The sequence below is a fragment of the Microtus oregoni genome, unplaced genomic scaffold (genome assembly GCF_018167655.1).
Source record: "Microtus oregoni isolate MIOR12 unplaced genomic scaffold, Mior012 000012F_ref0000307, whole genome shotgun sequence".
Classification (NCBI taxonomy): Eukaryota; Metazoa; Chordata; class Mammalia; order Rodentia; family Cricetidae; genus Microtus; species Microtus oregoni.
Window position 1 is genome coordinate 24,112,595 of NW_024543071.1, and position 26,443 is coordinate 24,139,037.

At 38.2% G+C, this 26,443-nt stretch overlaps 1 protein-coding gene across 3 annotated transcripts in view; it reads right to left on the reverse strand.

The window, feature by feature from the left end:
* Btaf1 (B-TFIID TATA-box binding protein associated factor 1) overlaps positions 1-26,443 on the reverse strand; it is an 84,131-nt gene that overhangs the window by 48,942 nt on the left and 8,746 nt on the right. For all 3 annotated transcript variants that reach the window (XR_005975176.1, XM_041661360.1, XM_041661359.1), the window contains exons 2-11: positions 20,842-20,965; positions 17,886-18,000; positions 15,651-15,794; positions 11,392-11,555; positions 8,873-9,009; positions 4,736-4,865; positions 4,200-4,268; positions 2,094-2,183; positions 930-1,025; positions 665-841 (exon numbers count right to left, since the gene is read on the reverse strand). Coding sequence is in view for 2 of the 3 variants with exons in the window: in XM_041661360.1 (XP_041517294.1) it covers positions 665-841; positions 930-1,025; positions 2,094-2,183; positions 4,200-4,268; positions 4,736-4,865; positions 8,873-9,009; positions 11,392-11,555; positions 15,651-15,794; positions 17,886-18,000; positions 20,842-20,965 (1,246 nt within the window). In the remaining variant the exon portion in view is untranslated. The remainder of the gene's footprint in view (positions 1-664; positions 842-929; positions 1,026-2,093; positions 2,184-4,199; positions 4,269-4,735; positions 4,866-8,872; positions 9,010-11,391; positions 11,556-15,650; positions 15,795-17,885; positions 18,001-20,841; positions 20,966-26,443) is intronic.

Consider the following 26,443-nt stretch of genomic DNA (forward strand, 5'->3'; position numbering starts at 1 on the left):
CACATGTAGGCAAAACACCAATACACATAAAATAAAAAATAAATTAATTTTTTAAAAAAGCTATCAAGCACTAAAGGCTGGTCATGATGGCACACACCTACAATCCCAATATCTGTGAGTTCTACACCAGCCAGGACTATATAATAAGATCATATGAAAAAAAAAAGATTATTAGCTACATGGTGCTGGTGCACGCCTTTAATCCCAGCACTCGGAAGGCAGAGGAAGCAGATCTCTGAGTTTGAGACCAGTCTGGGCTACACAGAGAAACCCAGTAGAAGAAGAAAAGAAAGAAGGAAGGAGGAAGGAGGGAAGGAGGAAAAGAAAAGGATTAAAAGAGTGATAACTGCAGAAAAATAGAGAGACTTGGAAACCACTACATTGAGCAAACTAAGTCTGACTCTTGATAGACATCTTTTTTTCTGTGACACTTTCTCAAGAAAGCCTGACAACACACACCTATAATCTCTGAACCCAAGAGGCAGAAGCGGAACTACCTCTGCAATTCTGAGGCCCGCCTGGGTCTATATAGCAAGGTCCAGGCCAGGTGGAGCTACATACCGAGCTCATAAAACAAAGGAACAGGCAATCAAGCACACTCATCACAACACAACACCTTTGACTAAGAGTCTCTCGCTTGCACTTTCCAAACCGAGTTATTTACCTGGCGAACTGCCAAAGCATATTTTATTCCTAGCAGACCGCCATGTCTAACTTCCCACTGTTCTTGGGTCAGTAATTTCAGTAGCACATCCACTGTCTTATGAACTCCTGTTTCGTTCATGTGCTTTAAAACCACACCTAATGTTTGAGCACAAGTTTCACGAACGGGTGCTACAACCTAGAGAACAGAAAGAAGTTACATATGCAGAAAATGTACTTATGTAGAATTTACAACCTGGGCAAAGCTTCACTCAGGTGATACTTACTTCATCAGAAACAAAGTCTCCAAATCTGTCCAAGGCAAAAACACAAAGGAGTCTAATGACTAAGTCCTCCAACCACTCTTGATGCTGCTGAATCATCTATTAAGATACAATCATTTTTAATAACAGGTAAAAATCAACTCTGTACTAGGGGATAATAGAAGTGTTAGAGCCAGGCAGTGGTGGCACACCCGGAGGCAGGCAGACCTCTTTGAGTTCGAGGCCAGCATGGTCTACAAGAGCTACTTCCAGGACAGGCACCAAAGCTACAGAGAAACCTTGTCTTGAAAAACAATAGACAGATAGATAGATGGATAGAGATAGAGAAAATTAATCAATTAATTAAAAAATACAATACTGGAACAGATTATCTTCGGAGAATGAACAGTTACCAGTGGAAGAGCTCCACACACCATCCTTAATTGTAAACATGTCCTCTTTGATAATTATATTCAGAAACACTATATCAAAATTCTTCTATTCATGGGTCTATTAAGTTACCTGTACTCTTAAGAAAGCTAATTATGCCAAGTGGTGGTGGCACACGGCTTTAATCCCAGCACTCGGATGCAGAGGCAGAAGGATCTCTGTGAGTTTGAGACCAGCCGTCTACAGAGCGAGTTCCAAGACAGGCTCCAAAGGTTCTCTGTAGAGAACCCTGTCTCAAAAAAAACAAAACAAAAGAAAACAAAAAAAAACTGGTTATAGGCTGGGCATTCAGGACCCAGAGGCAAACAGGTCTCTGTGAGCTCCAGGTTAGAAAGGTAAACAGGAGTTACAGGTCATCCGGGACTAGACAGTGACTGTCTCAAAGCACCCCCAACCTCCAACAATACAAAAGAAAGTTACTTTAGCTATACTGTTTCCAGTGTTTCTCACTACATAACTGTTGCTGTTCGACATTACCATTTCCTCTACCTAACTCTACTCTATTGCATTATATCCTGCTCAAATGCTCCTCTTTCTACAATTTTTGCACTCGTCCTTTTGAATCTCTCTGATCCCTAGATGTATTCTATGACTACAAGCTTGGTTTTTTTTAACCTTTTAACAGTGTTTCCTCTCACCTTGCATGTCCATTCTAATGGTACGTAACATTTGTTACTTCCCCTAAACTGGGAAGAGAGACCGACTACTAAAACTAAATCATAATTTTAATATACTTACCTCTTCTAAAGTGCTGTCTCCCATTTTACCACCACTTTTCCCATGAGCTTTAAGAATTTCTCTAAGTCCAGTACCTGCCCCATGTCGAACCTAAAAAAACCCCAGGAAGAAAATATCAGAGGTCAAATGTTTAAAGAAGTCAAGTTCAACTTTTCTTTAATATGAAAATGTTTTTCAGTCAGTGATGATGTTACAGAAACATCTATTAAAACATAATTATGTCTGTCTGTCTTCCTTCCTTCTTTCATTTTAATGTAGTGTTTTACTTTGTTAACCCTAGAGGATCTGAAAGCTGCTCCGTACACAAGGCTGGCCAAGAACCCACAAAGACTGGCCAGCCTCTACTTCCCAAATGTTGAGATTAAAGGCATGTGACACCACACCTGGCCTACAATAATGCTTTTAAGAATAAGCATTGTGTACTGGGATACAAAGAAAGTAAAATAAGTATTACCTTATAGGACTAAGTTTTTCAACTGAGACAAATTACATATATTTATTTCACAACTTTTTTGGTTACGTGGAAGGTTTTAAAAGTGGAGCAAAGACAGGCAGTGGTGGTGCACACCTTTAATCCCAGAACCTGGGAGGCAGAGGCAGGTGGATCTCAATGAGTTTGTGGCCAGCCTGGTCTACACAGAGTGAGTTCCAGAACAGCCAGTAGTACTACACAGAGAAACCCTGTCTCAAGAAAAGAGAAAAAAAAAAAAAGCTAAGCAAGAAAATGGTTATTCTAACTCTAGCCAGGCTCTTATCCCCACCCCCAGCCTCTACCTGCACTCTAGAATTAAGCAGCAAGGGAAAGAAATTTCCATATATTGTTCTGTATAGCCTGAACACTAAATATTTTAGAAGTACATGCATTAAAAAGTAAGGTCAAGTTCCAGAAGAAAGAATTTACCCAAGATGTCTAATATAATAATATAGTGCTTCCCTAAAGCCCATGGATAAAGCGCCATTCTCATAGATGAGGAGACTCTTACATGTTATCTGCCGGGGGAGGAGGGAGAAGGCCACTGACATTATATTCGTTTATTTAAAATGTTATCTGAACAAAGACTTACTTAACTTCAAAAAGTACGTAACACTAGGATTTTTTTCCCCCTTCTTTTCTTTTCCTTTTTCTTTCAATAACACCCAGGCAGGATCTCATACAAGTGCTGTACCAATGAGCTACATCCCTTGGCCCCAAAGTCTTGTTTGTTAATTCAAGAGATAACCAAAGGTCTGAGATGACCAATTAGCAATTCATCCAAAGGCTTCATTTTCACTTTTTCTACATATTGGGAAAAGTTTGAAGTCTTCATTAAAGAAATACTTTGGAGGCTAAATTACTTCTGAAACTGGTTGGAAAATTTCCACCCTGTATATGGCCATACCACCCTGGATGTACCCAATCTCAACTCAAAACTATTTTGTTTAGTTTTGGTGGTGAAGTGATCTTGAGGCATGAGTCCAGAGCTTTGAGTATCGTACACACATGCTTCTTTACACATAGAATAAACACCCAGGCACTGAAATTACTAATCTTAGTAAATCAAAACTGCCCACTGTAGGCATGATACAGTGAATACTTGTAAACCCAGAACAAAGGAGGTTGAGTCAAGAATATCACATGTTCAAAACCATCCTGAACTACGAGACTGCCATCCTATTCTCCAAAACTGTCTATTTTCAATGAAAAAAACACATTTTACTGTCTATAAGGAAAATACAAGTTTTTATAGTAGCCAAAAGAATAAAAAGAAATGACAATTTGTTTCAAAACATAAAGGCTAAAAACGATTTTTTTTTTAAAAAATCTAAAAATTTCTAAATCTAAAAAGTCAAACCTGGTATGATAGAGTATACTTTTAATCCCAGCACCCAGAAGGCAGAGACAGAGGAATCTCTGTGAGTTCAAAGAAAGCTAGTTACATGATGAGACCCGGCCTCAACCCCAACCCCACTCCAACATACACACATAAAGGAGAGAGACAATAAAACTATATAATATGCCCTAAGTCCTAAGAGACACCCAAGGTGAAAATAAGAATCTCAGCACGTTTTCTATCCTTGGCATTGTTTCCTTACTTTACACCAAATGGAGCTAAGAAGATACTTTACCTCCCAGGAGGGATTAAAAAGATCATTGCAAAGTTCTTCACAGAAACTTTCCAAAGGCCATTCATTTGTCTAAATAAGAAAAATATAATTACAACTACATCAAAGCTTTATACTAATAATTTAAGAAAGTTAATGAAGTGCATTTATTTGTAGCATTAGCAATAGTAACAAAGTTTTAAATTTTTAAAGTAAACATTTTACTAATGAAGTGTTAAGACATTTACAAATAAAATTTCTCTTGGTTGACAAATTATAGAATATTCTTAATATATACAGTTAAGAAACTGATAAAGAGGAGTTGGAGAGATGTCTCAGTGGTTAAAGACACTGGCTGCTTTTCCAGGGAATCCAGGTTCTATTTCCTGCACCCATATGACAGCCGTCTCTAACTCCAGTTTCAGGGCATCTGATACCCTTTTCTGGCCTCCATGGACACCAGTCATGCAAGTAGTAAACAGACATACATGCAGCAAAACATCCATACAAATAATAATAGTAATAATAATAGTTAAAAGTTATAAACAATTTCAATATACCTCCTCAATTATGGAAGAACTTTCTGGAACATTATCAACCAAGACTTTAGAATCAGTAGTAGTCTGATTAATAACAACATTTGCTACTTTCCGTCTCTTTTCTTCTGGCTCTCCATCAGTACTGTCATTACTAAAAAAGAAGTCACCAAATTTAAAGTAAATGAAGAAAAATATGAATGATACACAATGCATATAAGAAAAATCCATCATCTTCACAGATGTATCAATTTTGCTTACATAGCTTACTTTTAGAAAAATCAACTAAAATGAACTCATTAATATTTTTGAACAAAATATACCCTATTACCTAGATAAAGACGTCCCTAACAGAGAAATATATGGATTTGCCTAGGAAGGACAGAAAGACAAGATCTACTGAGTAAATTGGGAGGGGGAGCTGGAAAAATGTATAGCTCAATTAAAAACAATAAAGTAAATATAAAAAACCCCACTAGTCTTTAAGTTGCTAAATCTTTTCTTTGAAACTGAAAATCTCAAGACTAACATTCTTTCATCTCTATAACCAGTTAGTTCCCTTTCTTTTAATTTTAAATTCTTTTAACTCAACAACTTAGTCTAGCCACGCATGGCATTAACATTTTTAAGCTTTTGCAACCTAGAGAAAACTAATGTGCGAAGTAATATAATTATGCTTATTTGTTGAAAGAATATGATTAAAATATACTGTATGGAAAAATTAGCAAAGATTTTAAAAATATACAAAATCTGACCATTGATAAAAAGTATGCAGAACATTTGAGAAAAGTACTGCTTTATAACTTGAAAAAAATACAAAGGCTAGCCTAATAAATATTAAAAATTAAAAGACAAATAATATTACTTTTATTTAATCTGGGTGTGGCAGCACACACCTTTTACCCCAGCACCAAGGAGAGGTAAAAACATGATTTGAACTCAAGGTCATCTTAGCCAATAAACCAACAAAACACAAACTACCTTTATATATCATTAAAAGAATTGGTGGTGCAGGTCTTTAATCCCAACACTCAGGAGGCAAAAGCAGGCAGATCTTTCTGAGTTTGAAGCCAACCTGGTCCACAAAAGAGGGATCCAAGACAGTCAGGACTGTTACACAAAAAAAAATCCTGTCTTGAAAAATCAAAAGTATAGATAGACTTACTTTCTCTGAATATCTCCCTCTTGCTACATCTTTTGTTTTGTTTTTAGAGACAAGACTTCTCTGCTGTCCTGGAACTAGCTCTGTAGATCATGCTGACCTCAAACTCAGAGGTCCCAATGCTAAAATTAAAGGTGTGTGCAACACCATGCCCAGTGCTCAGTCTCTGCATCTTAATTGTGTAAACTTTTGGCCAAGGTACTTGTTCTATAAAATCAACAAGATGTTGAAGACTCACCCCCTGCTCTTTCCTTAATTCTCTCCTATCATGTTATACTGGTACATCATCTTACATCTTTAAAGCCTGCATAATTCTACTTCTAGATATTTGACTTTAAAATTGCATTTGGAGTGTCTCTTCCTAGACAGTTAAGGGCCTTCTTTAAGATCTTAACTCTAATCTCTGTGAAGGCCTCCTAGACCATCCAATCAAATCTTTCAAACTCTTTCCTCTTATTTCCTCTTCTGTAGTGGTCTGAGTAAGAATGACCCCCATAGGCTCAGATATTTTAATGCTTAGCCACCAGTGAATGGCACTATTTAAAAGGGTTTGGAGGTGGAGCCTTGTTAGAAGTATATCACTGGTAGGTGGGATTTGAGGTTTCAAACGCCCATGTCAACCGCCCCCTCCCTCCTCAGCCTATGGATCAAAATGTATCTCTCCTGCTCCAGTGCCATGCATGCTGCCATGTTCCCCACCATAATGGATTTCAATCTCTGAAACTGTAAGCAAGCCTTTGGAGAAATGCTTTCTTTTCTAAGAGTTGCCTTAGTCATGGTGTCTCTTGACAGCAATAGAACAGTGACTAAGACACCTTCCTTATCATGTCTTTCTCCCCCCACTTTTAACGATTATATTAATATGATGCATCATACATATAGGTATATACAAAATATTTCTAGTTGGGACCAGAAACATTCTGCTCTTAGACTTTACTGAATTTGAAAATATTTGCATAAGCTTTATTAGATAAGTCTCTTTAATAGCAAAAACCTAAAATCCTCTGGAATCAGAAACTTATGCTCAAAGTTTTAGATTTTTGGAACATTTTGGCTTAGGGATATTCAATGTCTATGACCTTAACCAGTTGTTCACTGGGCTGGAGAGATGGCTCAGTGGTCAAGAGCATTGCCTGCTCTTCCAAAGGTCCTGAGTTCAATTCCCAGCAACCACATGGTGGCTCACAACCATCTGTAATGAGGTCTGGTGCCCTCTTCTGGCCTGCAGACATACACACAGACAGAATATTGTATACATAATAAATAAATAAATATTTTAAAAAAAATCCCACAGTTAACAAATTCAATAAAGTTTACACTTTAAAAACACAAGTAACTGGAGCTGGAGGGATGGCTCAGACAGGGCAACATAATGAGACTCTCTCTGAATGAATAAATTTTTTTTTTTTTTTTTTTGGTTTTTCGAGACAGGGTTTCTCTGTAGCTTTGGTGCCCATCCTGGAACTAGCTCTTATAGACCAGGCTGGCCTCGAACTCCCAGAGATCCGCCTGCCTCCGCCTCCTGAGTGCTGGGATTAAAGGCGTGCGCCACCACCGCCTGGCCATGAATAAATTTTTTAAAAATTAGAACTTGGGGGCTGGAGAGATGGCTTAGTGGTTAAGAGCACTGGCTGTTCTTCCAGAGGTCTTGAATTTCAATTCCCAGCAACTATATGGTGGCTCAACACCATGTATGATGAGAACTGAAATCCTCTTCTATCATACAGGCATTCATGCGAATAGAGCACTCACATATATAAAATACATGAATAAATCTAAAAAACAAAACAAAAACATCAACAAAACCCAAGCATAGATTTCTTCTTTTTTTGTGGGGGGTGGGGGGTTGATTTTTTTTTTTTTTTTTTGCAAGACGGGGTTTCTCTGTTTATCTCTGGCTGTCCTGGAACTCCCTCTGTAGACCAGGCTAGCCTCAAACTTACAGAGATCTGCCTGCCTCCCTCACTGGGATTAAATGCATGAGCCACTACTATCTGGCTCAAGCATGAATTCCTATCAAATAAGTTTATTACACATCTGTTTGTGCTTAATTCTTAAACACTATAAACACTTTTCAACTTCAATTGAATTTAAAAAGGAGAAGTATCACCATCTACAAAGACCTGCTTTTATACTTTGCAATATTTATTAATTCATAACTTGCTCAAACATTTACTGAACACCATTAGACTCTGGTTTAATAGATACAAGGGGCAGGCGGACGGTGGCGGCACATGCCTTTAATCCCAGTACTCAGTAGGCAGAGGCAGGCGGATCTCTTAGTTCCAGGCCAGCTTGGCCTATGAGAGCTAGTTCCAGGACAGGCTCCAAGGCTACAGAGAAACCCTGCCTAGAAATACCATAAACAAACAAACAAACAAACAAACATACAAGGGACCCAAGAATCTATAATTTAATAAGCACTTTCAGAGACCAATCTTAAAGATGTAGTTCTGAACTAGCTACCCTTTGAGGATAGATAACACTTTTATTAATTCAAGTCAATAAGACAATTACTCTACTTCAGAATTCTTTTCCACGAAAAGATTAACCGAGCAAGTCTGGATTATCACCAGCTATTTAGCACAGCCCCAAACTAAAGAACAAGGGAAACCACCATGACAGTTCGTTATCTTAACAAGCCTATCATCTTGACTGGTCATCCTTAGACCAGCATTCTGAATTCCTTCTCTAATAATCTCCATCCTAAATACTCCACAGTGAAGGCGCTTATACTCCCTGTAGCTGGAATGCTCTTCCCTTGGTCTTCAGTCTTCATGTGATGCTGAAAATCACTGAGGAAAATTAATAAAAACAAAACAAAAAAATTCTACTCCTATAGATTTTTCTGTAGAAATCTCATTTCGCAGCAACAGCAAATACTATGTCCTGAGTAAAACAATACAAGCACAGTACCGTTTAGCCGAATAAAAATCATCAAAATCTTTATCTGTAAATCAAGCACAATTTCTGTTTCAAGTAAATAAAGAGATTACTACCTTTTCTCATTTGTTTCTACCGCATCCCTGGATCTCTGTTTTGCAAATAACTTGGCCATTCTTTTAGCTTTGTTCTTCTGTCTATTACTCATTCCTGCTCGGAATTCTGAATCTATCAATTCAGCTGCCTGAAGAGTCTAAAAAAATAAAACAAGTTTAAACTGTCAGAAATTAAAATATCTATAATTTCAATCTTATGAGAAATAGGTGTATAGTAGTACACCTAATATAGAAATTAATATAGAGATGAACATCTTTTTAATAATATTACACTACTGTGTTGTATGGCTGCATCATGATTTTACTCTCAAGCCATGTGTACTGGAACATTTAAAATCCCAACACTTAGAAGGCTGGAGGAGGATGAGAAAGCCAGGGCTACCTAGTAAGACTTTGTCTCAAAAACAAAAATGGCTTTTAAATAATAAAATAAAAAAAAAGGAATAAGTCCAAAACAGAAATCAAACAAGCAAACTTACAAGCAAAACCAGTAAAAAAAATTGTTTGAAACAGTAACAACAACAACAACAAAAGGGACATCTTTAATCCCAACATATGATATCTGTGAGCTCGAGGTAAGCCTGGTCGATTGAGGTCCTGGACAGTCGGAAACACATAGAAAGACCCTGTCTCAAAAAATAATTAAAACTTTCAAAAAAATTCCTTCTTAATTATCTAATTCCCAACAGACTAAGTCTTGTTTCATAACCTTTTTATACTACAGGTGTGGCATAAATAAATAATCCTAACAAAAAGAGGGTTTCTGAAGAGTTGAGTCTTCAAAACAATTATACAATCAAGTTTTGAAAATAAAATTTTCAATAAAAGAAACCGATGCTTATCATGTTTAAAAAAAAAAAAAAAGTATAGCCTTAAGTGACTTGCTGGTCCAAGCATGCTATCATCAACTTAGTCATATGATCCTTTTATCTTAGCCACTTCCTGCTTTTTTTGATCTTTTTCTATCCATTGGAAACACTATAAAAACTGCATAATAAGTAAATATTAAGGTGCTTGTCTACTCAGGAGGCTGATGCAAGAGAATAAAACTTGAGTCCAGGAATTTGGGCCTAAGCAACAAAGTAAGTAAGAATCCTAGCCCTCTGTAGGCAGAGGCAGAAGTATCATAGACAGAAGAGGGGAGAGACACACAGAGACAGAAAGATATACTCTGTTTATATAATAAAAATTACCTTAAAAATTCCTTTCTGAAGCTGGGCAGTGGTGGTGCACTCCTTTAATCCCAGCACTCAGGAGGTAGAGACAGGTGGATCTCTGTGAGTTAGAAGCCAGCCTGGTCTACAGAACAGCCAGGGCTACACAGAGAAACACTGCCTCGGGGAAAGAAGAGGAGGGGACAAAGAAAAGAAATCCCTTTCTGTATCTATCCTAAGAATTAACTGAAATTATATAATTTACAACTAGTAAGGAGTATTAATATGGATGTGGTGATAATGTCTGGGAACCAGGAACCACTGGCATGTGACAGTGCAGCTATAACAGCAGATGATAACACAAACCTTTAAGAAACTTCCCTAAGGGACCTCAACATGCAAGACCACCTGTTAGGACCACAGCCTCCCCGATAAGACAAGTCTTGCCCTGAGCTCAAGCTAGCCTAGAATTCTTTCTGTACCCCAGGCTGGTTTCTGCCTCCAGAGTCATGGAATTATAGACATGTGCCACTGTACCTGACCAGAAGCAGGAAATATTGATGGAGCAAAAGGGCCCTTACAGGTTTTAGAGGATAGGAGAATGAGTACTGAACCTCTTGAAACATAACATTGCACTTCTATATGAAACAGAGTTACAGTCTTTCACACTTCAAAAGACAGTGTCCAAAATAAAGTTAGTGTGCACTGGGGGAAATGGAAGGAGGTGCGAGTGGATCTGGGATGACTTAAGGGTGACTATGATCAAAATACAGTCTATAAAATTCTAAAATAATAAAAACAATTTTTAAAAGTTCATATGCATCCACTGAGAATTGAAAGAATAAAGGAAAAAATAGGACAAAGTAAAACTATGACTCAGTCACAAATTGGAATGAGACTGTCATAAAAGAGTGTCAATCAAGTGTCTACTGTGTAAGCATGAGGACTTGAGTTCATGTCAGAGTCAGACATGGCAGGTGGAGACTGACTGACCGGTCCCTAGAGCTCACTGTCCAGACAACCTAGTGAATGGATGAGCTCCAGGTTCAAAGGAGACCCTGTCTCTAAAACTAAGGCAACTAATCAAGAAATTACTAAATTTGACCTTACTTCTACACATAAGAACACACACATACAATGTACCTGAAAAAACTCATGCATACTCCCACATGAACACATACATATACTACACACATAAATGTGTTTAATCTACATATACTGATATACTAGCGATACTTAGTGGGGAATGGTCAATATGGCCTAAATGGACACACAATACTTGGTCTATAGAAATTTCTTGGTTCAGTTGCGTAGTAAAATAAACTTTTGTGTTGTTACTTGCAATCAACCCAATGTTTTACCTACAGATTGTTTGTTTACAAGGGTTGCTGAAGTTGGGGTGTAATCCAAATCTTCATCGTTGAAGAGTTCTTCAGTACTCATTCCAATTGCTTCTCCCATATTAAGTCCAAGTTTCTTCTGTAATAATTTCCGTTGACGTGATATTCTCTCTTTAGGATCCACTTCACCTGTAAACAGAAAAGAAATACATTCTCTCTGAATTAGTTAGAACTTTCTTATGTGCAGATCAGACTCCCACCACATTAAAAAACACATACTGACATTTGCTTGGTTAATTGCGAGTGGTACCACGTGCTTGTAATTCCAGCACTCTGAAAGCTGAGGCAGCAGTAGGGGTCAGTCTAGGATACAAAGTTGAGCTAAGTTTTGAAATGTCACAAGCAAAATATCAAATCTTTCGATGAAAAACAGTAAAACAAAATTATACCAAAAAAGTGTCATTTCAAAAATAAAAATTGAAGCCGGGCGATGGTGGCGCACGCCTTTAATCCCAGCACTCGGGAGGCAGAGGCGGGCGGATTTCTGTGAGTTCGAGACCAGCCTGGTCTACAGAGCTAGTTCCAGGACAGGCTCCAAAACCACAGAGAAACCCTGTCTCGAAAAGACCAAAAAAAAAAAAAAAAAATTGAGCAGCCTGGAGAGATGGTTTTAGGGTTAAAGCACTGGCTGCTCATCCAGAGGACCTACATTTGATTTTTAGAGCCAAACAGCAGTTTAAAGAAGGTTATAAAAGCAGTTCTAGGGGATCTGATGTCCTCTAGGGGCTGATGGCCTTTTCAGGCACCAGCCACACATGTGGGTGTACACCCATACACATATAAAATAAAATCTATATTTTAACTAAATACATAAGAGCCAGGTGTGGCAGCATCTATCTTTAATCTCAGAGACCAGGAGGGAAGCAAACCTCTACCTTCCAGGCCAGCTAGGGGGGCTACATAGTGAGACTCTGAGTAAATAGACTGTTTAAAAATTGAAACTTGGGGGCTGGAGAAATGGCAAGTGGTTAAGAGCACTGGCTGCTCTTCCAAAGGTCCTGAATTCAATCCCCAGCAACCATACAGTGTCTCACAACCATCTACAGTGGGATGCAATGCCCTCTTCTGGCATAAAATCAATAGAGCACTCATATACATAAAAGTAAATAAATCTTTAAAAATTAAAAGTTGGCCTTAAAACAGCTATTTTATTAAGTTCTATAAAAAAAAAATACTTTTTTTCTAAAACAGCACTAGGGCTGGGCCGGGCAGTGATGGTGTACACCTTTAATCCCAGCACTTGGGAGGAGGCAGAGGCAGGAGGATCTCTGGGTTCTAGGTCAGCCTGGTCTACAGTATGTTATAGGACAGCCAGGGTTCCACACAGAAACCCTGTCTAAAACAACAAAAACAAAAATCTTATTAAAATAGAACATTAATCAATCTTACATATGGCAAAAACCAAAGTTAAAAAAAAAAAACTAGAACAATTCATATTGGAAAACTCTTTGGAGGAAGTTTCTTACATATGACACACACACAAAATTGAAAAACACATAAATTGGACCTAACAAAATTATATTTTATGCTTCAAAGAACACCATTAAGAAAATTAAAACAGCCAGGTGGTGGTGTCCCACGCTTTTAATCCCAGCACTCAGGAGGCAGAGGCGAGTGGATTTCTGTGGGTTTTTGGCCAGCCTAGTCTACAGAGCTAGTTCCAGGACAGAAATCCCTCCTGAAAAATAATAATAATAATAATAATAATAAAAATTTAAATAAAACAAGGACTTAATTCAGTGATAGAGCATTAGCAAAATATGTGCCAGGATTTGGATTTGATTAAAAAGAAAAAAAATATAGCCAAGAAAATAAAAAGGCAATAAATAAATACACAGACTAAATAAATAAATGAAAACATGCAAGTCATATATCTGATAAGGCATTGTATCTAGAACATACAAAGAATGCTTCCAACTCATATTTTAAAACAAGAAAAGACCCTAAACAGGCATTTCTACAAAGAAACTTCCCAAAGAGTAGATTAAAATGGACAACAACCACAATATAAGATGAAAGATATTCAGTATCACTAGTCAGTTGGAAATCACAAATGACAACCACAGAGCTAGCATTCATACTCACTAGTGTGGCGAGTATCAAAAGTTAGATAATAGTGTTGGTAAGGCTATAAAGAAATTCGTTTTCTCATACACTGCTGGTGGAATATAAAATGGAGGAGCTACTTTTTAAAAATTGGTAGTTTCTAATAGAAGAATATGGCTAGTATGACCCAGCATTCTACTCCTAGGAGAAATAAAAATATTTGCTCATACTAAAACTTGTAAATGAATGATTTATAGTAACTTATTCTTTTCAACATTTATTTTTTATCATGTGTATTGGGGAAGATATGTGCACAGAATAAAGGCACTGGATCTGGAGCTAGAGTTATAGGTCTTGATCACCTGTCTTGTTGGCTCAGAAACAAATACGAATCCTCTACAAGAGCAGTAAAACTTTAACCAGTCAACCATATTCCCAGACCTGACGGAAGTTTGTTCTTAATAGCCACAAAGTGGAAACAACCCAAAGGAGGAAAGAACAAATAAAATATAGTGTCCACAAAATGAAATATCATTTAGCCATAAAATATGACTCTCTCATACCCTTAAGAGGGCACACTCCTTTAATTCCAGCACCCGGGGAGGAAGAGGCAGGTGGATCTCTGTGAGTTTGAGGCCAGCCTGGTCTAAAAGAGTTAGCTCCAGGACAGGTTCCAAAGCGACAGAGAAACTGTCTTTAAAAGCCATAAATAAATAAATATTAAAAAAATAAAATAAAAACCAAAAACAAACAAAAAGACTACTATCAAAATAATGAAAATGGGGGCTAGAGAGGTAGCACCTGATTTCAAGCCTCCAGAACCCTGGTCTGATAGCACACACCTATAACCCCAGTGATAAAGAGGTGGAGACGGGACTCTGGAGCTCACTGGCCACCCAGCCCAGTCACATCAGTGAGTTCCAAAAACCAATAGGAACATGGCCCTCAGGCATACACGTGTGCACATACCCCACAAACACACAATCAAACCAAAGGGGGAAAAGAAAAATTAAAATAAATAAATAAATAAATGGCCATGCCAGGCGGTGGTGGCACAGGCCTTTAATCCCAGCACTTGGGAGGCAGAGGCAGATGGATCTCTGTGAGTTCAAGGTCAGCCTGGTCAGGACAGGCACCAAAGCTACAGAGAAACCTTGTCTCGAAAAAAACAAAAACAAAATAAAATAAAAAAATAAATGGCCACAAGACACAGACCATAATCAAAATCATATTGATATCATCTATTGCTTTTTTTTTTTTTTTAAAAAGAATCTCATTGTGTTGCTTTGTCTGGCCTAGAACTCACTACGTAGACCAGGCTGGCTTAAGAATAAAGGTGTGTGATACCACACCCTGCCTCCATTTGAAGTTAAGAAACACAACCTATTTACAGAAATCCATTAAAAACATTAGATGGGGCTGGAGAGATGGCTCAGTGGTTAAGAGCATTGCCTGCTCTTCCAAAGGTCCTGAGTTCAATTCCCAGCAACCACATGGTGGCTCACAACCATCTGTAATGAGGTCTGGCGCCCTCTTCTGGCCTGCAGGCATACAGACAAAACATTGTATAAATAAATAAATATTTAAAAAAAAAAATTAGATGTTTTTCTACTCAAAGTCACAATCTTGAGTAAGAAAATATTTATTTTTCTGTGACCACTGTTTTTTGGTTTTCTGAGGCAGAGCCTCCCTTTGTTGCAGTCTAATCCCAAATTCCAAGACTCAAATGATCCTGTTTGGGCCTCTAGGAGCTGCTGGCACGATAGCCACTGCACTCAAGGCATCTACTCACCTTTGTATCAACATATCCTATATATTCTATATCTATATCTATATATTCTGTTAGCTTAAAGATAAGCCAGGTACCTTGCCAAGGTTTGGTTTTAATTTTTCACTTTGCACATAGGCACAAGATACAATACTACTTGAAATATAAGATAATATACAATATAACCTTCAAATTCCCAGAATTATAAAAGCACTGTCACATTCTATATTGGTTCTGATTATTCCAGCTTTAGAACAAGCACTGCTGGTTACTTTGACTACCCATAACTCCCCTACACATAAAAGCTTCACACAATTTATGTTTCATGATTCCTTATATATTAAACAGCACACCAAATTATAAGTCAGTTTGACAGCAAAATTTCAGACTTCTTCAGGACTATTACTAACCTGATTTTTCATCTTGGACTTCAAATTCTGCACCAGCAGACCCCAAAAGTGATGCACCATGCTGTAACAATCTGCATATATCAAATCTGTCAAAATTTAATCGATCTGTAGTAGAGGAATCTTCCATAGAACTTTCTGTAGGTTCTAGAAGTTTAAAAATATCAATTTGACCATAAAGTCAAAAGTGCAGAATCAAAGTACATGGCATAGCATTACTTGCAGTATTGGCTAATAAGAAAAGTGAAGAAATAGAAAAACCACTATGATTTATCTACAATCAATCTTAGTTATCTGTGAAACAATTATTAACTTGGTGACTCCTCTTCTACAAACCATCAGATGGTAAGTGGGTGTGAGTTTCCAATTATGAAAGCATGTTATATAAAGAAATGCATTTCCGTGTTGACATATATGTTAAATATCATACTTTAATTTACTGTTTAAGGGTTTAAAATCTCCAGACTTACAGTATGAGTTTATTACACTGCTAAATCAGAAGACAACATACATAAAATGTATTCATAAATAAGTAACATCAGCCGGGCAGTGGTGGCACACGCCTTTAATCCCAGCACTTGGGAGGCAGAGGCAGGCGGATCTCTGTGAGTTCGAGGCCAGCCTGGTCTACAAGAGCTAGTTCCAGGACAGGAACCAAAAAGCTACGGAGAAACCCTGTCTCAAAAATTAAAAAAAAAAAAAAAAAAAAAAAAGTAACATCATCCCTCCCTATGTCGGAGGAATAGCTAGGATAGAAACTACTCATTCAACAGAACTTATTTTCCACACTCTAACTGTAAACTCATGACGAACTAATGAAACTCTACATCCATTTATATCTTCAAGAATATCTTCAAAGTGTTCTCCATTCTTTCCAAAAACAGGTTAGCTGTAAATGCTAAACTATACCTGCTTACTAAGACAACAGTTAATCTGGCATTTTCAGTCATTTACTGTAAACTATAAATGCTTTAACTTAAAAAACAGAACTCTGAATGTTTTCTAGTAATGATAAGCAGTCTCACTATAAATTTTAATGCTAGTGTAACTAATTCAATAAAATAAGCTGCACCGTGTCCATCTAACAAGATAATCGGGGAAAAGGAGCTGTAATTGAAAAGGTTTTACATTTGATAAAAGACAAATTAACACAAAAATTCAAAATAACATCAGAAAATAAAAACAAAAACTTTAAGAATGACAAGATTTATTATGCAAAAAGACTAAAATGAATCTAGCTGCTTGTTACTGGATTCTCACTTAGGGAATATTTATTATATCTTATGAAGTACTGTACAATGCTAGAGTAAGAAAACAAATTCAACCAGCACTCAAAAGGCAGAGGCAGGCAGATCTCTCTGTGTTTTAGAATAAATAGCCTGGTCTACAAAAGCAAGTTCCAGCACAGCCAGGACTGTTACACAGAGAAACCCTATCTCAAAAAAATTAATTAATTAAAATAAAATCACTTAATTAAATTGTCTGCCTTGGGCAGTAGTAATTCATGCCTTTAATCCCAACACTCAGGAAGCAGAGGCAGATGAATCTCTCTGAGGCTAGCCTGGTCTACAGAGTAAGTTCCAGAACAGCCAAGGCTACACTGAGATACCATCTTGAAAAAACAAAAAACAATTGTATGCCTTATATTGACTCCAAGACATGATTTGCTTTAAATTATCAGTAGAGGCAATCATAAAATAAGTACTACAACCTTTTACCTCTATACAACATTCAAAAAGAATAACAACATAAAACACTAATTTGGGAGAGCAGTACAACTCAGTAGTAGAATTCCTTGTCTAGCATCCACAAGGGTTCAACCCTCAATACCACAAAATCAAACAACAAACCAGAAGACAAAACTCCTACACTGAGAGGGACATTACTAAAGACTTAGTTTGCCAAATATTCATACATAATTATGCTGAAGTTTAGAAAATATCACACCATAAGAACTTCCAAACAACATCATCCATGTGAGGGAAGTAATAAATTTAGTATCCTATAGGATTAAATATATATGGAAATACATATGAAAATAGTTTATCCAGAAGTTTCTTTTTTTAAGTTTAATGGCAAAAAACATATTATTTAATATTCTTTCCCAGGAAAGCTGAACCTGAAAATGTGTAAATTAAGTCTTTAAATCAAAATTGAAATTATTAACAATATACTTCACACTGTAGTTAATTCTACAGTTATGTCTGATTTCAAACTACTTTTGCACTTTAAAGGCACCTTGTTTGGTTCTTGGCACTGGATTCCATTCGGGCACGTTTTTCACTATAGCTTCAACAGCTTGTCCTGCAGCAATCCGAGTATCCCAATTTGCACTCCTTAAATATATTAATACCTTAAAATTATAAAATAAAATAATTACATATCAATAGTTTATTCCAGGTAACCAGAAAAATATTAATTTGCTATTAATTTATAATCTGGAATCCTTCAAATACATATAAAACATTTATAACTATTAAACTAATTCATAAAGTTTGATCATTCAAAGAAAATGTTATCATTTTTTTTACATTTATTGTGTGTGCATGTGTGGAGGTCAAAGGTCAACTTGCAGACGTGTCAGTACTCTGCTTCCACTATCAGCATTCCAGTAACTGACTCAGTTATCACATTTGGCAGCATCCTCCTTTACCCACTGAGCCATTTCTCCTGCCTTCACTAGCATCTTAAAAAGTGGAAAGAGAAGCCAGTGTGGTGGTGCACACCTTTAAACCCAGCACTTGGGAGGCAGAGGCAGGTGGATCTCTGTGAGTTTGAGGTCAGCCTGATCTACAAAGGAAGTTGCAGGACAGTTAGAGCTATTACACAGAGAAACCCCATCTCAAAAAAACAAAGAGGGGGCGGGATAAAATATTTAAAGGCATTTTAGGAATAACATAGCTATTTAACACACTGAAAAACAAATGTGGACTAGCAAGATAGCTCAGTTAATAAGTAAGCTCCTAGCCAGGCAAGCATGAAGATGTATATTCAATAATCCTTAGAACCCAAGAAATAAACCAGGAATGGTGGCTAGCATTTATAATCCCAGCATTGGGAGACAGAGAGAAATAGATTTCTGGAACTTACTTGACCAATCAACCTAGATCTCCCTATTCAGTGATTTCCAAGCCTCTGAGGTTCTGTCTCAAAACATCCCAATATGGATTATGGTTCCAAATCAAAAACAACAAAACATGGCTGACCTCCGACATACACAGAATACACAGAACACATGTGTGTTCTCGTTCTCTCTCTCTCTCTCTCTCTCTCTCTCTCTCTCTCTCTCTCATACACACACACAGGAAAAGCCAAGTGTCAAACCTGGCATGGTGGTCCACATCTTTAATCCCAGCACTGAAGAGGATCTCTGTGAGTTCGAGGCCAGCCTGGTCTACATAGCAAGTTCCAGAACAGCCAGACCTATTACACAGAGAAATCCTGTTTAAGGGAGGAGGGGGGGGGAGAAACAGAACACACCAAGAAACACATTCCCACCCAATAAAAAAAAATTGTACATAAGTTTTCACGGCAGTATTTTTCACAACACAAATGCCCCTTGACTGATGAGCAGGCAGGAAGCAGTACACTGTGTAAGTACTATCCATTCATGGTCACGGAATTAATTAACATTTTTAAATAGAGAAGAACGAATAAAGCACACTACAATACAAACACGTATTCTACATCACACAGCACAATTTTTTTTGCACAAAATATTCAAACAGACAAATCAAGCTGAGCATGTGACTAAATATTGAGTGTGTTACAGCAACTGCTAAAAGAGCTATGATGTCCTTCTGTCGTGATAAAAAACATTTTAAAATTAAGTTGCTGGGGCAGTGGTGGCAAACATCTTTAATTCCAGCACTCTGGAGGCAGAGGCAGGCAGACCCCTGTGACTTCAAGGCCAGCCTGATCTACAGAGCAAGTTCCAGAACAACCAGAGTTACACCAGCGAAACCCTGTTTCAAAAAAAAAACAAAAAGGAGAAAAAGACCTTGGAAGGCAGTTTTCCTTTTCTTCTCTTGTAATAATGAGAAATACATATGCCTCTCCACTCAACTTACAGATGAGTATAATAATGCCTAATATGTAACCTTTTCCATTCTGAGAATGTGGGACCTATAGGTATCAAATCTGTCTCTCCATCTACACCTTGGTTAAGAATTCCAGATAGTATCTGATACTATTAGCACTTATGGCACCAATCACACAATACATACATACATACATACATACATACATACTGTATGTGTTGAAAGGAGACTTAGAACTGACTCCTATGTATCAGGGAGACAAGTCAGAAAGAAAGGAGAGGGTTAGACTAGAGTCTATTAGTCACTAGACTATCTCAGGGCTCCCAATGTCTAGGCAATCAATATGTCCTCACCTGTCCACTATCTCAGTGGTTCTTGACCTTCCTAACGCTGTGGCCCTATAATACAGTTCCTCATGTTGTGGTGACCGCCCCCAAACATAAAATTATTTCATTGCTACTTCCTAACTGTAATTTTGCTACTGTTTATGAATTGCAAATATGTGATATGCAGGATAATCTGATATGTGAACCCCTGACAGGGTCACAACCCACAGGTTAAAAACCACTACTCTAACTCCTGCCACTTCCCTGCTTCCACCATCCCAAAGTATTACTACTTTACTCTGAATGCCATTTGTCAAATATTAATGTATAGGTGCACTTCAACATATCCACAATTAAGCAAAAATACATAGGAAAAGAAATGTACTAGAAATGTACAGAAACACTGACCCATCAAAGCAAAAATTTCCCATCCCAAACAGCTCAACTAGCGTCTTACATATTCAAGCATTCCCATAAGCTTTTGAAAACTACCAACTATCATATAATTATTTGCCATTAAGAACAAGTTAGACTGCTAACAAACCAGATTAACAACTTAGTTCATTACCAAATTGGGTCAGATTCAAATTTGTTACACAAGCAAAAGGTTCAATATTGACAGATCTCTTAAACAATTAAAATTGATTTAAATACTTTTTATCTTTCAAACAAATAGCAACTTTGAAAAACTATTTCAAGAACTAAAGATATTTAATGGAATTCAGAGAACACCAGGTTACTTAGGGTGATTTTACCTGTTCTGTTGTTTCTCTACCCATGGACAAGTCTTGATACTTGCATTACATTAAGAAAACAGTAAGTTCTTACCTTAGATAACAAATTATTTAATTCATGAGGATGAAGCTTCACTACTTCTCCAAGCTGCTGTGCAGCAGCTTTTCTTGTAACTGGAGTAGTACCAGTATCCAGTAGGATAAAAAGACGATCGAGTCTATAACAAGATCAAAAAGATAACAGTTAATCTGGATGTGTTTCCTCATAAGTTTGAGGCAGAAAATGTATTCAAGACCCTTAAATGAGGCGCTATGCTGGGAGCCAGGCATGGTGGCATGCACCTATAATCCCATTACCTGAGAAGCAGAAATATTAAGAATTCAAGGACAGCCAGAGCTACAGAGCAAATTCAAGGCCAACCTGGGCTACGCAAAACCTTGTCTCAAAAATTAAAAGATAAATAAAAATAGATATAAAAGATCTGTGCCATGGCTATAAGGAAGGAACAGGAGCCAGCAATAAACTGGGGGTGGTGGCTCACGCCTATAATCCCAGCATTAGGAAGGCTGAGGCAAGACTGTCACAAATCCAAGGCCAACCGAGACTATATAGTGAGTTCTAGTCCAGTCTCGGTGACAGAGAAGACCCTGTCTCAAAAATACATAAATAAATGAAATTTAAGAAGAGACAGCAATAATAAAAAAAAAAAACGAATGCAACTTGCAAAGCAAATAATATGGCTTGGTTATAATTCAGGGTAAAAAGAAAACAGGATGATCAGGCACAACTCCTAGCTCGGGAGGAAGGCAGAGGCAGGTTATAAGTTTGAGGCCAGCCTAGTCTACATAAAGTGTTCCCACCAGCCAGAACTTCATAGGAAGACCTTGTCTAAATAATAAAATAATGAAAAAGAGAAGAGAGGAAGGAAGGAAGGAAGGAAGGAAGGAAGGAAGGAAGGCAACGATAGGAGGGAGGGAGGGACGGAGGGAGGGAGGGACGGAGGGAGGGAGGGAGGGAGGGAGGGAGGAAATGATGGGCCCAGCAGGGCATAGTGGTACACAGTTATCTCAGTACTCAGAAGGCTGGAATAGGATGACTGTGGATTTAAAGCCAGCTTGGACTACATAAAAAGAAAGGGGAAAGGAGATAAGCAGAAGAGAGTAGATAGGGCGCACCAAGTGTAAGTGGAGTTATGCATTAGAAAGAATGATCTGGCAGTCGTGGGACGCTTTGTAGACAATTAACCATAATCCAAACAGAAACACAAAGAAGCTAATAGTCATGATACAGAAGAAAAACATACATAGTAACAAAACATACATAGTGTGGTAATTAAGCAAAACATGGGTGTGGGAAGAACTATGAGATTCTGAATCTTAAAAATGAAGATATCAAGTAAGGCTTTGTGGCACATGCTTATAATCCCATCACTTAGGAAAATGACGCAGAATGATCAGTTTGGGTGAGACCAGCCTGGGTTACAACTGAGTTCAAAACCAGCTTGGGCTACATATTAAGACTCTGCCACAACTCCCCATCCTACTCCCTAAAAAGGAAAAAGATATCACTGAAAGAAATTAGAAAGGGCAGGTGAAACACAAGAGAAGATGGCAAGCTCACTGGTGGCAGGGAAAGAATAGCTAGGAGAACTCAGAACGACAGTTGGAATACAGAGCTGATGTCAGACGAGAGTTGGTAAGAGTCACCTGCGCAGAAGTGATAAACATGGGAATTAATATATTCCTGAGTTTGTAACTCATATGGATACGATACAAATCCAAACCCTAGTTCGGCTACTTATAAACAAGGTGTGCAATAAAACCACAATAGATTGTAAGAAGTGAAGGTGGACAAAGTCACAACTACACAGCCGACCTACATGTCACACAGTAGCCTTGCCACTACACTAATCCACTGAAGTAAAGTTAATGCCATGTTTATGAAAGGTGGCTTCATATTTGATATAGATGGACACTTTAAACAAAATAGACAGGAACAATGAGCAAGGTTATAACTGCCCATCTGACATGAGGGGAGAGCTAGTGGATATAACTTTACATTTTGTCTATGAGCAAGAGAGAACAAAGTCTCAAAGGTAGACATGAGCTTAAAGCATAATAAACTAAGAGGTTTATAATATCTAGGACTCTTTGTTTCACAGAATCAAAATGTTACAAAGTTCTGGAAGCCTTTTATTTAATAAAAAAGAAAGAGGAGAAAAGGCTGAAGAAAGAAAGACTATTAGAGAACAAATGAAATAGATGAATTTCTTTCACACTACATGTCTTTAATCCCAACACTCAGAAGGGAGACAGAGGCTGGTGGATCTCTGAGTTCAAAGCCAGCCAGGGCTACATAGTAAGACAGAAACATGGTATTTTAATATGATTCATATTGCTGGCAGCGTTGGTGCATTCTAACCCCAGCACTCATGAGGCAGAGGCAGAAGGATCTCTGTTGAGTTCCAGGCCAGCCTGATCTAAAGAGCTAGTTCCAGGAGAGCCAGGGCTACATAGAGAAAGAAACCCTGCCTAGAAAAAACAAGAAAAGTCAGGTGGTGGTAGCATATGCCTTTGATCCCAGCACTCAGGAGGCAGAGGCGGACTGAAATCTGAGTTTGAGGCCTACTAGATTGTAGATTGTGGTCTACAGAGTGAGTTCCAGGCCAGCCAGAGCTGTTATACAGCAAAACCCTGTCTCACCCCCCCACCCAAAAGCCCAGCAAAAAAAAGTCATATTCATATTAAACACAAAATCCTTATATATGGTTAGAAACATAACTAAAATATCTTTTTCAGTCAATATTAATAGCATTAAAATGTTTAGCATTTCAGAACTGAAATGAGACATGACTTATATTTTATAGTTTAAGGGTATTGTTTTTTAAAAAAATATTTATTCATTTATTATGTATACAATATTCTGTCTGTGTGCATGCCTGCAGGCCAGAAGAGGGCACCAGACCTCATTACAGATGATTGTGAGCCACCATGTGGTTGCCGGGAATTGAACTCAGGACCTTTGAAAGAGCAGGCAATGCTCTTAACCACTGAGCCACCTCTCCAGCCCTAGTTTAAGGGTATTGTAAGGAAGATATGGCTCAAGAAAATTCGTTTAGGCAATTAAAGCTACAGACAAAAACACAGTTAAAGTCCAAAAGAAATGCAAAAATTAATTTACACATATACAGTGCAAGTAGATTGTATTTCTTTTTGTTCATTCATAGCTACCTAAACACTTGCCTTTACCCCTCTGTAGAATATAAAATATCTCCACAGACTAATGTGTTGGCAGTTTGATTCAGCTGTCACCACGTACTATCTGACTCCAGGCTTTACTTCTTAAGACCAATTAGAATTCATGCTACAAGGTTCCTCATGTAGCCTAGATTTGCCTTGAACTCTTGATGCAGCTAAGGCTGGCCATTAAATCCTTATTGTTCTACCTCCACCTCCCAAGGGCTAGGTAGGATTACAGGTGTGTGCACCATGCCTTTGTGAGACTTTATGCATGCATTCAAGCACTCTACCAACTGAACTATTCCCACAGTATTAACCATGTCTTCTAAACTGGGTTTGGAGACTATAATCTTGAGTTCAAACCCAACCTGTGTTACATAACCAAGATAGTGTCTTGGTTCACCAAAAACTTCTGTATTAGCTTGCTTTTATTGTTGTCATAAAACACCACGACCAGATAGATGTAGCAGTACATATCCTGGGAAGTTCACAGGACAGTCACCCTGGTTTACAAAACAGGGGTGGAGATGATGACAAGAGACCCTGCCTCCAAAAAAAGTAGAGGTGTCTGGTAGTGGTGGCTCACTCCTTTAATCCAAGCACTCAGGAGGCAGAGGCAGGCATATGTCTGTGAGTTTGAGATCAGCCTGGTCTGAGTTCGAGATAGCCAGAGCTGTTATAGAGAAACTTTGTCTCGAAAAATCAAAAAAAAAAAAAAAGGTTGAAGCAAGTACTAACCTGAGGGATTGTCCTCTGTTCACCATTCTCCTACACAAACATCTTTTGAAGCCTCTCTAATGCAATGCTGACCCTATCTATCCCACAGAGGTCCTGCCCCTCCTTCCTGCGGAGCCTTTATCCCAATGCCAAGTCACATCTCTGCTCATCTATCAGACAACTGCTTTGCGATCACTGTCTCCTTCAATTCCAGCTTTACTCTTTATTTCTTCCACTGTAGTAATAACCAAAATTGTGTCCTTGACTAGAGGAATAACACACAAGAATGCTTCTCTAATCTTCTTGACCAAAGCACTTTTTAAGTCTCAATTTCTTATAGTGGTATATTATTTGTGTTTTAATAAATAAAGCTTGCCTCAAGATCAGAGGGCAAGGCAGCCATACTAGTCAGCCATACAGGCCAGGTAGGCAGTAGGGGCACACATGTTTAATCCCAGCACTCAGGAGATAGAGACAAGAGACAGATGAATCTGTGAATTCCAGGCTACCCTGAGCTACACAAGAGCTGATCCAGAAACAGATCCAGGTGGTGACAGCTCACACTTTAATCCCAGTATTTGGGAGTCACACACCTTTAATCCCAGCACTAGGGAGGTAGAGACAGGAATGATACAGCTGGGCAGAGAGAAACATAAAGGGGAAGAGACAGGAACTCACGGGAGTGGGGAGTCTGAGGATTCGTGTAGACTGGTCTTTTGACCTGAAGGTTTGGTAGAAGTAAAAGGTCTCTCTAGTGGTTGGCTGCTTTGCATCTCCAATCTTCAGCTTGAACCCCAATATCTGTCTCTGGATTTTTATTATTCATGCTACTATCCCTCATTTCAGACAGCAAATTAGAGAGCATAAAAAAGGAAAAACAAAGGAATGAACAGACAAGGATCTAACAACAGGGCAGTCTGACCTGTTAATCTAGGGTAGCCAGGTATGAGACAAGTAGGGTACTCATCAGAGTAAGACCACAGAGATGAGTGCAAACTGGTAGAGGTGATGGGGGAAACACCAGAGATAAAATCAGTATTATGTTAGATGGTATGCACAACCCTTGATGAGGGAGGCTAGATATCAAAAGTAAAGAGAAAGTAAAGAAGGGCAAGAGTTTGAAATGTAGTACTTTTCTTCCCTTCCCCCTTCCTTCCTCTAAGCATACCTCCCCCAAATATGAGGTGATGTTTGTTATATTGTTAATTTATATGTACAGGTGTTTTGCTTTTATATATGTCTATGCATCGTGTGTGTGTGGTGCCAGTGGAAGCAAGAGAAGGGTATTAGTTCCCCTAGAACTGGAGTTTACAGATGGTTGACGGCCCCCATGTAAGTACTAGAAATCCAACTCAGGGAAGAGCACCTAGTGCTTTTAACTTCTGGACATCTCTACCACTGTCTGTTTTTCTTGTCATTTTTGGAGAAGGGGGGTTTCAAGACAGGGTTTTCTGTGAGTCCTGGCTGTCCTTGCTCTGTAGACCAGGCTGGCCTTGAACTTGCAGATCCACCTGTCTCTGCCTCCCAAATGCTAGAATTAAAGGGATGCACAACCATCTCCCGGCTCCACTGTTTGTTTTTAAGGCAAAGTCTCAATATATAGTTCAAGTTGGCTTAGTACTTGAGATCATCCTGTCTCAGCCTCCAGAGTACTAGGATCAAGAAGGAAGCTGAAGCAGGCAGATCTCTGTGAGCTAAAGACCTACCTCATCTACACAGTGAGTTCTAGGTCAGCAAGA